Genomic DNA, 15,295 nt, shown 5'->3' with positions numbered 1-15,295 from the left:
GCGTAAGATTTGAGCAATTGGGGATCTTTCTGCAGTCTGCTCAGTATGGACTTAAGCCTGCCAACTGCCATTTGATAGTTCCGTGGTAAATGAGGGATGTGACTCCTTCCATGGCCAAGTGACAAAGTACCTGTTGTTGCTTGGTCATCATCACATGTCCTTGGCGAATCTGTTATACCAATGGACTCAAGACTACAAAAGGGCTCCAAATTTGACTTGGATGGGGAAAGGACATCAGCATTATACAAATTAAAGACACTCATCTTGTCATCTACCGAAGCCATACAAATTGTACCAACTAAAAGATGTGATTTAGTACTGTTCTCTGTGGCAGTGCTCTCAGTTTGTCCTCCCAAACTTCAACCAAGCTTTGAATTAAAGAGAAACAAAACAGACCACCTCCTACGTCTACCTTCTGTGGTTCCAGCAAATCAAAATACCAATCGTTCCCAATCAGCATGTCAATCTTGGATGATTCAGGGTTATGGGGTAAAGAATCAGCCAGCGTATTCTTGCCAAACTTGTTGTTCAAAAACTCAACATGTTGTGCCTTGAGAGGAAACCTGTTTATTTAGCCAGTAATGCTAGGGAAATGCCTCTACATATTCCTCCAGTGAAACTCCATTCTTCATCAAGGCAGCAGCAAACTTTTCTTTATCTTCTGATGAATCTGGCACCTTAGCCATGACATTAAAATTTAAACATAATGTAAGATTTTCCAATCATTACTTCTCATATTCTTTCATTATCAGTTTATAGTACTGCATAGTGATTAGGTGTGACAAATTGATGACAAATCACTTTGTTGACAAAGATCTTCATTTCAAGAAGGCTAAATAGTTGCTTTATCAGAGTATGCAAAAAAATTAACTTCAAAAAATTTGCTGAAATTTTCAATTGAGCATTCCCACAAATTTTTCATGTGCCCGAATGTATGGTTTTCCAAAATATGGTCACATATGTTGTTTACTTATGGCATGAAAAGCTGTGTGCCTCTATACAACAAGGCCAAAAGTTTATTCAGTACTGCCTCCATGAATCTTAGGGAGTGGGCATAAAACTCGCAGCAATTTATGGAATTTATTCCGCAAGCTGATAAAGCAGCTAATTCAGTGCATAAGATTCTTGGCCTTAAATGGAACTTGTCTAGTGACACATTGTCCATACCTGGTAGCTTCTCCGTAAGCAAGATTGAGTGTGTCTCAACGAAGAGAGAAATATTGCAAAAAATGGCAGGTACTTTTGACCCCTTGGGATATTTTGCCCCCACAATTTTGAAAGCTAAGCTGTTAATGAAGAAACTCAGGAATGAAAAGTTGGATAGGGATGACAAATTAAATGATGAATACCTGAAAGAGTGGTCAGAAATCAGCAATCAACTAGGAAATGTTCCATTGTATAACCTGTCAAGATGCATTGGTATCACTAGAGAAAAGTCCGGTTTAGTGGAATACAAATTAGTTTGCTTTTGTGATGCTTCAGGCATAGCATATGCTACTGCCATTTATCTGCACCAGTCATTCAATGACATTCTAGAGCTGATTTAATATTCTCAAAAACCCGTTTAGCACCTTCTGAAACATCTGTTCCTCGACTAGAATTGCTAGCTGTACTTATTGGTATCAGAGCCCTAAAGTTTGTTGAAAGAGAACTTCATTTAACAATTTCAAGTCTTATTTTATTTACAGATTCTACCTGCGTGCTACATTGGTTGAAGACAAATAAGCCCCTGTCAGTATTTTTAGCAAACCGAGTGAAAGAGATTAAATCATTGCCTGGCGTAACATTTGCTCATGTGTCTTCAAACGACAACCCTGCAGATATAGCCACAAGAGGGCAGTCACTGGAAGAGCTGTTATCCTCTATTTGGTGGAAAGGACCTCTTTGGCTCACCAATCCAGTTCAGCAGTTGCCTGATTCTGGATATATTGATGACAGTTCACCGGAGTTTGAAAGTGAAGTTAAAACCAACAAAACCTTCTATGACGCTAAACTTGTTGTGGGAGGATCTCCCAGGAGAATCAAGGCCTATTCTTTCTGACATGATGAGAAATGGTACAGGTCATTGTTTAAGCTGCTAAGAGTGGCAGCTTGGGTCCTGAGATTTATTAGTAAGCTGAAGAAACAGAGGGACTTGAACGGACCAATAACAAGTTCAGAGATACAGAAGGCCAAGTCATTGTGGGAAACCCAAGCTCAACAGAGACACTATGCAGATGTCATTCTCAAAGTTAAACAAGGAAAGAACAATCTGATGAATCAGTTGAATCTAACGCTAGATCAAAATGGTATTCTGAAATGTCATGGAAGATTCGGAAACGCAGAACTAACTCAAGCTGCAAAGTTTCCAAAGCTATTGCCTAAAGATGATTATTTTACCATATTGGTGATTGAAGATGCTCACAGCTGAGTCCTACACTCTGGAATCTCTCAGACTCTAGCAAGGGTCCGAAATGAATATAGGATTCCCCACGGGCGTACAGTAGTTAAGAAAATAATGAGAGAATGTAGAGTATGTAAACGTGTAGAAGGACCACCATTTACCATGCCTCATATACCCAATTTACCAAGGGAACGTGTAGCAATGTAGAGGATAATCCTGAAAGAAATCAGGCAAGGAACAATCAGTCTAGTTCAGAAGAAATAATCAGTAACAGAGATGATGAAATAACAAAGGGATGACGATGATGACTCTCCTGAAAATCAAGAAGATATAATCCATACTGTCCGTCCTACACGTAAGGCAGTGATTAACGCTCGTCAAAGAATTCAACCCTGAAGAAGTTTCCCCGGGGAGTGTCGTGGCTCACGCTACACGATAAAATCATGTAATTAAACTTGTATGGTAATCTAGAAAAACTGGTTTTTTGAGGATTCTAATTATTGTATCAATGTGTCTAGAATTTGGGAACTTTAATTAAGTTTATTAAGAATAAGTTTGTTTTGAACCAAAGCTCTTTGTCGCTTCGAAAAGCTGAGAATAGTGTAACCACTCTGCAATGTGTGAGATTGCAGGCAGATGAGTGAGACATGCGAGGCTTGGTATGTCTGATATTAATAACTTGCATCCCAGCTGAAACACCACTCAATGTATGCCATTGCTGCTTACTGGTTAAAGGATTACTCAGTTAGGACCTTCTTTATTAAATGGTGAGCAACAATAAGAATAATGTGATTAAAAATATAAGTTACCGTATAGTGGAAAACGTTGGCGACGGAAAACTTTGGCGAACTGCTAAAAATCCGTATTGGCGGAAAAAACGTTGGCGAATTGTCAAAAATAGGATATTGGCGAGGGAAAATGTTGGCAAAATATGTCGAGTGAAATATGTAGTTAAATTATCGTATATAGGATCGTCGGAGTAAAGCGAAGCATAAGTATCATTAGTCTGGCGCGGCTTTCCTCTTTATGCGAAGGGGCGGCTGTGCCAAACTAGGCGCTACAAAAACGGTAAATGTTTGGAATCCTCCGTAAACTAGTGCGCACTGTAAAGAGTAGTACCGCGTGTCACGGCATGGCATCTCGCGTGGTATACACGCTTACGTTCGAGTCAATGATCCGTGGCTACCATGAGTATCAATTGATTTGGGGAGCACCTGCTGTAGGAGAAGAGCTTACGTGCTGTCGCGAGTTGGGAAATAGCCATGACCCATACGCCGTAGCTGTCAAGAAAAGGATTGGCAAAGAAGAAAGAGTCGTTGGGCACGTACCACGGAGAATATCTGCCATTTGTTCTTTGTTCGTTAGAAGAGGGGGTACAATTCTTTGTACAGTAGCTGGAAGTAGAAGATACTCTGCCGATTTACTGCAAGGTGGTCTCGAAATACCGGCAAAATTGACGTTAACTGCAACCAGCAGAGAGGAAGGCACTAAGGCTAAGAAGTTAATTGAAGGTACTTTATGTTTGGATGTAACGAGAGATGTGACAGCTTCAGAGGAAAGAATAGAAGCATTAACGGAAGCACAGCCACAGGGAATGTCCAACACATCGCCTGCTCACAGTAAGCCTGACTCAACAAGTGGAACTAAAGAAGTGATAAATTTACCGGTAGGTCATGAGCTAGACCTAGAGGAACCACCCACTAAAAGGGCTAAGGTTATCAACCTTGAGGGTATAATCATGGGAGAACTGTTAACTGATATAGAGATAAATTTTGCTCAGTCACAGCTAAAAAACCAATTCCCCAAGCTGAATGGTTTTGCTTCACCTTTATACCAAGAGAAGAAGTTAGAGCTTACTGAAGCTTCTGTGCAGAACAAATTGCAAATAATACATTGCAAATCAAGGCAGCACTGGATTGTTGCATCAACTCTAAACTGCGCTCTTGGGGAGGTAAAAGTGTATGACTCCCTATTTTATAACTGTGATGAGGAGACAGAATGCATTATTACTAATCTCTTTCAATGTGGCTCTAAGAAGATTAGAGTAAAGGTGGCACGTTCTCAAAAACAGAAAGGAGCTACTGACTGTGGGGTCCACGCCATTGCATTTGCAACAGCTATAGCCCATGGAAGTAATCCTAGTAAATTAAAATTGAAACAAGGAGATATGAGAGCTCATTTAGTACGCTGCCTCACTGAAGAGCACTTTACAGTTTTCCCATCACTATAAGATGTTGATTTGTACTTAGGAATTGTTTGTGTTATATGATCAAATACTGCTGGCATTCAATTTTTTCATATGAAGTATGGAATGATTTATATGACACTGCATGTATAGCAATAATAATTATGCAGACAAACAGTTTATAATACCAGCTTCCTTGAACCCATTTCGAACTATACTGGGATTGTTCTTAAAATATTGGAACATCGACTCCATCCACTGAGCACTTAAAAGCTTCACTATGCCCATTTTCAAATCAATTGGAATCACTTTGGAAGGTTGTTCTTGTAATTGTGAATGTAACTTCTTGGCGTACCAGTCCTGAAACTGTGAGCGTAAAAAGTCTTTGGCAGATTTATTAACTGATAGATCCAGGGGCTGTAGCCGATCGGTGCAATTGGCTGGCAATAAAACGATATCCAAATTATAGCTATCTAATAGCTTGAGAATGGAGGAAGTTGTTTGAGCCTTGAAATTGTCAAAAATTAACAAAGCCGGATGGTCATTTGATAGCTTGAGTTCTTTCCTCTTTTCGTTCACGTATGGCAGTATAATCTTCTCAAAATATCGCTTCATTGTTATTTCATTTGACCAGTAGTTGTCTGAATGAGTGACATGCCACGCTGATGGAAAATCATATTGAGGTAAACACCGATCAGTCTTTCCTTCATAAATTAGTTGAAGTGGCAAAAAATCTCCTGTCATTGAGCCACAAAACATTGCTGTTATCTGCCTCTTATCATGTTTAGCAAGTATCTCTACCCTTTTGGCTCCTTCTTCTTCCATGGTCCAAGGTGTTACAGGTACATAATTCAAAGCTGTTTGATCAAAGTTTAAAATAAGCTCATCAGGAATCTCATCAATTGTGACAATATTTTTAATCTCTAGTAAAAAATCTTCTTTCAGCTTCCCAAATTGTTCAGGGTCAACTTTTGCTTTGCTGCAAGCCTTCCGTTTATATAGCCCATTCGTTTTAAGACATTCTTTCCCCAGTCATTTGTTAGCTTGATTGTTCCACCATTTTCAGCCAGCTGATTTGCATCATGGGCCATCACAATGCCATGACCAGCAGCAATTACAACAGAGCAGGGCCGGAGCCCACGGTCCGGCATTGGCCGGACCACTTTTCAGCTACTTTAATTTGAAAAAAGATCGAGATACTCTAATAGAGCAGTCATCATAATATACTCTAATAGAAACAGTCATCGCAATACTCTAATAGAGCATTCGGTTTAGAAAATAGCCACTGTTCTACTTAGTCTAAGTCATTAAATCTATGCTAATTGTCCTCAAATCACTCAAAAGTTCCAGTGAGTCATAAAGAACTAAGTTTCACTGAAATTTTGAAAGTAAAATTAGCTATGAAATGGTACTGTAGTACAAAATTACCAGGATATATCCTTAATGTTAACAAAAGGAGAAAGAGGCTTTGCAAGTAAAATAGCTTCAAGATGCCATTTCAGAGCATCTATAATTTTTTCACCCAGAGTGACAAATACATGGAACTCCCTGCCAGCAGAAGTTGTTTCAGCACCAACAATCTCTACTTTCAAAGCAAGTCTTGATAATTATTGGAATGACATAGGATATGGATATGAACAAAGGCCTAGTGCCTAAACTTTATTTTTGTAACCCTGTTTGTATATCCATCCATTAATAATAATAATAATATTTAAAAATTTTCCTGGGGGAGCATGCCCCCAGATCTCCCTAAATTGGCATGCTGTGTGTGCTTAGCACATGCAGTTGAGTATCACATGATCTAAAAATCACATCAGATCAATAAGTAGTATGACCTCCATTGCAGTCCATGGATGGCCGGACCACTCAAAATCTCTGGGCTCCGGCCCTGCAGAGGTGTAAATGGCTAAACCACGTTTCCTTGAGTCCTTTATATATTGCTGTACTTGCTGGTCTAACTCCTCCCCAATTAGCAATGGCCGACCGGTCTTTTTACGAGCCAATTCTTTAACTTCCATGGGCTTCTTCTTAATATCCTCGTCCTCATCACTGTCATCAGTATCCGATTTCTTCGGTGGCGCAGCTTGCGGTAAGTTCGACTTGTAAAGGTTTTTCAGCCTCCTTACTGTAGTTTCCTTCAACTCTGGAAAATCCAGTGAGGTATAAATAAGGGTCTCTGCCACGTGGAGTATTGCCTACCAGTTTTGTCGCTTCGGCGTTCGCCATTTCAATTGCCTTGGGTGGCACTTTCTTCCTTAGCGAACCATTTGGCTCCGGCAGACTGGGTGTAGATGAAGCGGAAACATCACGTTTATACTTGAAGAACTTTAAAATACCGGCCATTTTAACAACTGATGTATGGCGTTCGCCGCGTCGTGTTGCCAGATCATGTGTACGGATACTCGCTGGCTTAGTTGCTTTGGTTAAATTTGGAGGGTAAAACTTTGGCGAATTGTACTGCAATTCGCCAAATTTGCCAAAGTTTTCTGCCGCCAACGTTTTCCACTATACGGTAATAGTCTACTGTACTATAATCAGACTATCTATAAAGGTTAAAGTTACTTACACAGCTAATCAGTCTAAACTTCTGTATATTTTCTTCCATTCTTGTGACACCCATTGGTCAGGGAAGAATGGCTGTAAAGAAAAGTATCTTAGGTTTGGCAGTACTGTTCAGTTAAAGTTTGGGTCTGCACAATTCTTTGGATTTCGTTAGTACTACCAAATCATACCACTGTCTAGTAGGCAAAACAGTGCACATTGAATTTGATAGTTTTAGTGGTAACAGCAGTTTCTTGCAGTGCACAGAAGTTTTCAGGTTGGTTGTCCGCGCGTCACGTGCGAATTTTCGAATTTCACGTACTGTACATAGCTGACTGTTGTACGTAGCTTTAGCGCAATTCCTTTGGCATATCCTGTTGAGTTGAGATGGAGGATTGTGTGGCTACACATAGCACATGGTTTTAGTGTGAATAACATTTCGAACGAACTTTGCTTGTCTGAACGGACAGTGGAAAGATACATAACCAAGTTTGAACACACAGGTGATGTGCAATCAACTACTCAGAGGCATGGACCTGTCAAGCTCCTCGGCGATTTTGAACAATTGTTGCAGCCTGGCAACTATCTGCAGAACACTAAAATACATGGGTTGTACAAGCTAAGTTATACAGCACATTTGATGTGCACCGTAGTGATGAATCAAGAGCAATATTCATGTCAGAAGTATCTATGTATGATCCTACAATGTTAGATTGATGAGAGTGGATGTGACAAAAGAAACTTTGAGAAAGCATGCATATAGTATGAAGGGGTTGACATCAAGAGATCAGAGATTGATGGTAAGAGGGATTCACTATTCAGCCATTCCAGTGATATCCACTGAAGGGATACATGATGTGTGCCTACTGAAGGCACAGTGAATGGTGATAGGATCTAGGTATTTGTAAGAAACTACTTATTACCAATTCTCAAGCCATTTAACTGGAACAATCCTTGCTCAGTAGTAATAATGGATAATGCCTCAATCCATCATGTACAGGAAGTAACAGACTTAATTGAAAATCATGGAGCAAGGCTGCTTTGTCTTCCGCCTTACTCGCTTGACCTCAATCCACTTGAAGAAGTTTTTAGCCAAGTCAAATCCATTGTGAAGCAGAATCACAGCCTATTTCAATCTTGTATGGAATCACGGCTGCTACTGTCAGTAGCATTCAGTACGGTAACAGCAGAGGACTGCAGCGCTTATATCACACACAGTGGCTACCAGTAACTTGTATGGAATCCAACACTAATCACAAAATGTACATTAATGCAAAAGACAACATGAATACAGTAACACACTATGACTGGTCTTATGCGGATTTAAGTTGCATAAGTAACTTCATAATGGAGTCCTTTTCTGCCTTGTGTTTTGAAGCTCTCGCAGCTCACTCAATTGTTCGTAAAGTGTTGATCTTCTTTCAATAACGTTGGAATTTGTGGGTGGAGGTGCTCCTTGTGTATTAGTGGATATAACACTTTTAGTAGCTGTAGCAGCATCAGACAAAGCTTGGGCAACTTCATTTTTCTTTTTCTTTTGTGGAGAACCACTACTAAACATGGATGTTTTGGGAGGCTAATCCAAACTGGAGTACATCCCACTGACCACCATCTCAGCCCAAATTCGTATTTGCATTGTTTAAATCTGGACTCTGAATGCTTCTGTTTGAAGTTTTCTACAATCTCCTGGACTTTTTCTTCTCGGTCTTGTTTCTTTTTTCCCGAACCATTTTCATTTCAATCTTTTCCTCTTTTAGACAGCATTGGGAGCCAAAGTGAAGCGACCCGCAGTTACACCAGTCAGCGGAGTAACACAGCAAAGGAGGACTTGGCTATTTCACTGAAACAGTACAACAGCGTGGAGCATCTTAGAGTGAAACATTACCTGAGGCTCAACAAGTATATCATGTGAAAGTGATGAAGACTTTTTTACAAGCAGTTGTGCCCTTAAGCAAACTGGATACATTCAAGGAATTACTGGAAGAGAGTGGTTATCGTTTGTGCACCAGACAGTATTTATTTGATTTGATTCTTTTATTCTAAGCGAGAAATAACTCGAATGAAAACTGAAATCAGTGGAAAGTTTCTTGGTGTTGTATTTGATGGCACCACCCACACATGTGAAGCTTTAGCCATTGTATTTAGATTTGTTAACGATTCTTGGGTCATAGAGCAACGCTTGATTGGAATCCAGCTGCTAGCTAAAAGTCTTTCAGGTGAGGAGATTGCACGTGAGGTGATTAACCTGCTTTCAACCAAATTTGGCATTGGACCAAATCATCTTATTTCTGCAATGAGAGATCGAGCCTCAGCAAACAACGTTGCGATGAGAACATTGAAAGTGATTTACTCAAATGTTCTAGATGTTGGCTGTTTTTCTCATACTCTAGATCTAGTTGGTAATCACTTTAAGGTACCAAATCTAATGGAGTTTCTCAAAAATTGGCTTTTGTTATTCTCACACAGTGCAAGAGCAAACTGGGAAAACGATGGCTACATACAGCCACACGAGGTAGTGGAGTAAATGGGAACTTACGAATCAAATTTTGGTACAATTTGGTGACGTTAATATAAGCCATTCTTACAAAAAAAATACAGATATTGGTCCTTCTACTAGACTAAAGCTCCTAGCTTTTTTTGAGGATTCACAAAAGCTAAATCATTTGAAGATTGAATTAGCAGCAATAGTAGACTGGGGTGAAGTATTCAGTTCAACAGCAACTAATTGCACATGCAAAAAGTTGTGTCGAACCAGCACTCAACTATTTCAAACAACAACTTACTTCAAGTCTTAAAGCTCCACTTGCTGCTTTTAAAGCATCACAACTTTTTAATTAAGCTCCTGAATCCTGATGCATCATCAGTGGATGCTCTTTCTGCCATTCGCTTTTTCAATCAAGGAAACATAACAGCTCTAAAGAAAGAATTTTCAAATAGTTAGTAAGTTATGCTTGTCTGAAGGCATCAGTTAGTCTGAGTCAGTCAGTAAAAAAATACGAGGAGAATTGGGGGAAATATAAGAGACTGTATTTGTAGCATCTTCAATTGAAGTATTTTCTATTGATTAACTGAATTAAGTCCCAGTGCGTGGGAGTGTCAAAGCGCCGTGCTGGGTACTACCATACAGCTAGACAGAGTGGCGCTGCTACTGTACGATATACTGGTTATCACCCAGTGATGACTAGCTTATCACCTCGTTGCGGAGCCGCTCTGTCTCGTTCGTGACATCATAATAAATGCAAATGGTATTGTTTATCAATGGAAAAAGAGCCAAGTAAGGAAATATTGATATATAAGGAAATATTGATATAAAACACACATTTGGACAGTTGTAGTAACATTGATTCTTGGCCACTCTAGATGTCAGCTCTTAAATCCCAGTGGCTCCCTATGACTTACACTTTAAAATCTATAACTAGCTATAGCATTGATACTTGGGAAAAAGATGATGATGGTCAGGCAAGGAAGTGCGATGGTTGGGTAGCTAAATACCCGCTTATGCCCACCCTTGACAATGCCGCGATGAGTTGACACTAGTTTACTAATATTGTTCAGTATAGTCTATGTTAATTAGTACTAATGTTCATTAGCATTGTGCAATGAACAAATTAATTAATTGACTATAGTGCCTTGTCCGGTTATCAACCGCTATCTGTAGGTAGATGTAAATGGCATCTAAATAATGCAAATATTTATTAGAGACATTTTAAATGCATTCCACTACCTTCTGTGGTCGTGGAGCAAATTGTACTGTAACTGATCCATCTTTTGAATCATCACATCCATCTTGGACAGCTGATCTTGTTGGCAACGTATCTTATCAAATCTGGTCACCTTACCATCTTGCTCTTTCTAATCGTACTGCATAAAAATACTTATGAAATGGTTTAATAAGCAAAAACTACTGCTATAGTCACTAGCTCTTTGTGATATTTTCTTACTTTAAATCCAGCCCAGAATCTGTCTTAGTAGTACCGACGTACCAACCAAGCAGCAACAATACAAAAGAAATGAACCCATTTGCCATGACACCACACTGCAATAAGCAACACCAGCAGTTTTATTTGATGCATAATGAATACCGGAGTTTAATTTTAAAACATGGTTGTCTACTTTTAGTGTCATGCTTGGTACAGAATTAATATTTACTCTATAGTATAGCGGCGTAGCCCCTAAAAATTGGCAATATTGTGCACTTTTTCATAAAACTGAAACTTTCCACACTAATAGTACTCCTCATGACATGCATTTTTAGATATAGTGCCATTGCTGAGTTAACCTTTGGTGACCTTTATAGCCATTTTTGTACAGAAAATTGATCATTTTGTTTGTAACTCAGTAATTAACTTGTTAAAATATGGTACCAAAATAAAGATCTTGTTAATAGAAACTACTAGGTTTTTATTTGAAGTCAATAGGTGAATTCATTACAAAGTTATGGTCATTTTTACTAGGTGCAAAATCTGATAAATTTACCTGTCCTTGAGGTGTGAATTACCTGTGGGCAGATAGTTATACATAAATTGATCAAATTTTGCAGCTAATAAAAATACTCATAACTTAAGATCAACAAGATCTTTATTTTGGTACGATATTTTAACAAGAATTTTCTGTACAAAAATGGCTGTAAAGGTCACCAAAGGTCAATTAGCGATGGCACAAGATAATTAAATTCATTATTTGCGAGCAGAAGCTTGTCATGCCATGCATGATAATTAAATTCATGCTTATTTTGTCTGATGTGGTATTATTTCCCATCATTTGTCACCACAATGTAAGCAAACATCCTGAGAGGGTGCGTGTCGAGGATTGACAGACATTATGTAATGTTACTATATTTAGATTACTGTTTGTTGTAATGCTGTATGCGCATGCTTGTCAATTCAAAATATAGTTCGGCTTAAGGTGAAAGCACGTGTAGTTGTGTTGTCTAGACTGTCTCCCGTTACGAGTAGTCAGTGTGGCTTATATCGCCGTCCTTCAACCACTATACCTCACATTGGTGCTGTGACGAACTTGGCACATTCGTGCTGTGACGAACTTGGCACATTCGTGCTGTGACGAACTTGGCACATTCGTGCTGTGACGAAGTTGACATATTGGCACTGTGACGAAAGTATGGACGATATTCAACGCCTTCACTCCAAACGCCGCGGAATAAAGGGCTGCATCACTAAGCTACTAGCAAAGGTAGAAGACATGATCTCCGCTGATCTTGAAGGCGTGAACTCCCAGTCCGTCAAAGAATCTCGCAAGTTGGTTGCTACCACTACCGCCATCCAACTGAGAGACAAACATGCTCAGATTGCCGAGCTCGATACAGCGATTGCAGCGAAAATCCAGACAGAAACCGACTTAGAAGAAGAGATCTGTAATGCTGACACCTATCTAAGCACCCTGGAAGAACAGATTGCCTTTCTTACAGAGTTTATTCGTAAGGCCAACATACCACCGCCATCTACAGTGTCACCACCGCTGACTACAATGTCTCCTCCTCCAGTTCCATTATCAACCTCAGCAGCTGACACCCGAAGTGATACATCTGGTACTTCACTCACAGCTACAACTCCAGCAAGCGTGAGTCCTACTAGTCTACATACACATGCACATGACACAGCAGCTACATCACACACGTTTCAAAACGTTAGCCGGCTCCCTAAGCTATCCCTGCCCACATTTGGTGGAGACCCCCTACAGTGGCGAACGTTTTGGGACTTGTTTGATGCAGCTGTAAATTCGAACCTGAGCCTCAGTGGTGTGCAAAAATTCAATTATTTGCGTGCACAATTACATGGTGACGGAGCTCGTGTCATTGCCGGTTTTCCCCTTACTGATGACAATTATGCACATTCTGTCACCTTGCTCAAGGATAGATTTGGCCAGTCATATAAACTTGTTAACGCTCACATGGAAGCACTACTGAATTTAGGGAAGCCATCCAACAGTTTATCTAGCTTGCAGGCTTTTTACGATACAATAAAGAAGCACATGAGGGCCTTGTTATCTCTAGGCAAGTCCTCTGATACGTATGGCTCCCTACTGACCTCATCAATATTAAGTAAGCTTCCCATTGAGACTAAGACGCACATGGCACGTGAGCACTGTAATTCAGAATGGAGCATAGATGATGTCATGGCCAGCATGCTCAAAGAGATTCAGATATTCAAGATGAGTCAACAGTATACAGGGAAAACCATTAGCCATGATACCACCATGCTAACCACTGGCTCGTTTCACACATCTGCATACAATACAACACGCAGTCATCACACCCATGATAAACAACCAAGAAGGGAACAAGTTTGTGTGTTTTGTAAGGGTGACCACAAACCAATCAAGTGTAGCAAGGTTGTTGACCCTAAGGAGAGATTAGCAATTGTACGTAGGGAGAGCTTGTGTTACAACTGCTTAGCTAAACACAAGGTAACACAGTGTCACTCCAAGTTTACCTGCAGAGAGTGCAGGAAACGACACCACACTAGTCTTTGCCATGCCTTTCTTGTTACAGATGTACCATCAACACCTGTCAGCACCTCACAACCTGCTAACACAGTGTCAGCACCCACTCAACAGGCTTCAACTGAAGCCTCACTGACTACAATGACTCCACTGTCAGCCTATTACACCAGTGTCTGTCTGCTGAAGACTGCAATTGCTGCTGTTTCGTCTGAGACAACTACAGATGAAGGGAATATCCTATTTGACGAAGGAGCTCAGCGATCCTTTGTCACACAGCAACTGGCTAATAGGCTACACCTTCAGCCTACTCATCACGAAAACATATCAGTGTCATCATTTGGGGCACAAGTATCATCTCCTAGGAGCCTAGAGGTTGTGACATTGTTTGTTCACACCTTAAGTGGCAGTCGCATTCCAATATCAGCCGTAGTTGTTCCCAAGCTTGCGGCACCAATCCGTAATTCACTGCATGCCTGCCTGAAGGAAATACCATACCTCAAAGACCTACCTCTTGCCCATCCAGTAACATCAGACGAGAACTTCGAGATCTCTGTCCTTATTGGGGCAGATTACTACTGGAAGTTTGTCCAAGACTGCGTGGTTCGGGGTGAAGGACCAACCGCTGTACAATCACACCTTGGCTACCTACTCTCTGGACCACTCCCCTTGTCCCGCCCTATTGAGACAGCAAACCTTCACATTGCTATTCTGTCTTGCACCACTGAAGGTAATGACATGTGCTTTTGGGAATCATAATCTGTAGGTACCACGCCAGCAGGAGAAGCCCCGGATGACGCATTTCTTGGACAATACATGCATACACACATCACTACTAAGCCTGATGGAACATACAGCCTACGCTTCCCATGGAAGGACAGTCACCCACCACTACCGTCTAACTACACTGTATGTTCCAGGAGAACTAGATCACTAGCAGTTCGACTAGCCAAGACCCCAGGGCTATTGAAGATCTATGGAGGAATTATTGAGGAACAGGAGAAGCGAGGCTTCATTGAGAAGGTGGATAGCAATAGCAGTAAGACTAATGTACACTATACTCCCCACCACCCTGTGAGAAAGGAGTCGGCCACGACACCGATCCGGATTGTGTACGACTGCAGCTGTAAGCAGTCCCCCACTGTTCCAAGTCTAAATGACTGTCTGCACCCAGGTCCACCATTCCTCAATGACCTCTCTGCAATCCTTCTCCGCTTTCGCCAACACAGGTTTGCCTTTTCAGCTGACATCGAAAAGGCTTTCCTCCATGTTTACCTTGATGAGGCTGACAGGGACAGCACACGTTTCCTATGGCTGTCAGACCACACAGACGAACATAGCCCATTCATCACTTATAGGTTTAGATTAGTTTTGTTTGGTGCCACTAGTTCCCCTTTCATGTTGAATGCTGCACTTACCTTTCACCTGACTCGGAATGTTTCACCAGTGTTCAAGGATCTCCTCAACAACTTGTATGTAGATAATGCTGTCAGGTTGTGCGACTGAACAAGCTGCACTCGAATACTTGAGTGAATCGCGATCATTACTAAGTAATGCTGGCTTCAATCTATGTTCCTGGTCCTCCAATTGCACACACTTACAGGACTTAGCATCAACACAACAGGTTTTTGAGTCTAGTAACCCTGTTAAGGTGCTTGGAGTATACTGGGACACCAAGAGTGATCAGCTTTTTCTTTCACCCTGTACAGCTACTGCCACCTTACCTGATA

At 40.7% G+C, this 15,295-nt stretch overlaps 1 protein-coding gene across 1 annotated transcript; it reads left to right on the top strand.

Moving 5' to 3' along the window:
• The first annotated feature begins 12,227 nt into the window (after positions 1-12,227).
• On the top strand, positions 12,228-15,071 carry LOC136245972 (uncharacterized). Its single transcript, XM_066037423.1, has 2 exons — positions 12,228-14,295; positions 14,347-15,071. The coding sequence occupies exons 1-2, from the start codon at positions 12,228-12,230 to the stop codon at positions 15,069-15,071; spliced, it is 2,793 nt and encodes a 930-aa protein (XP_065893495.1).
• The last annotated feature ends 224 nt before the right edge of the window (positions 15,072-15,295 follow it).

The sequence above is a fragment of the Dysidea avara genome, chromosome 15 (genome assembly GCF_963678975.1).
Source record: "Dysidea avara chromosome 15, odDysAvar1.4, whole genome shotgun sequence".
NCBI classification, from domain to species: domain Eukaryota; kingdom Metazoa; phylum Porifera; class Demospongiae; order Dictyoceratida; family Dysideidae; genus Dysidea; species Dysidea avara.
The sequence above is the reverse complement of the archived record's forward strand: the minus strand, read 5'-3'. Positions and strand labels throughout refer to the sequence as shown.

Coding starts and splice junctions, on each gene's coding strand:
- LOC136245972 (XM_066037423.1), top strand. CDS start 12,228: ATGGACGATATTCAACGCCTTCACTCCAAACGCCGCGGAATAAAGGGC. Junction 14,296..14,346: donor TCTGTCTTGCACCACTGAAG/GTAATGACATGT, acceptor CCACGCCAGCAG/GAGAAGCCCCGGATGACGCA.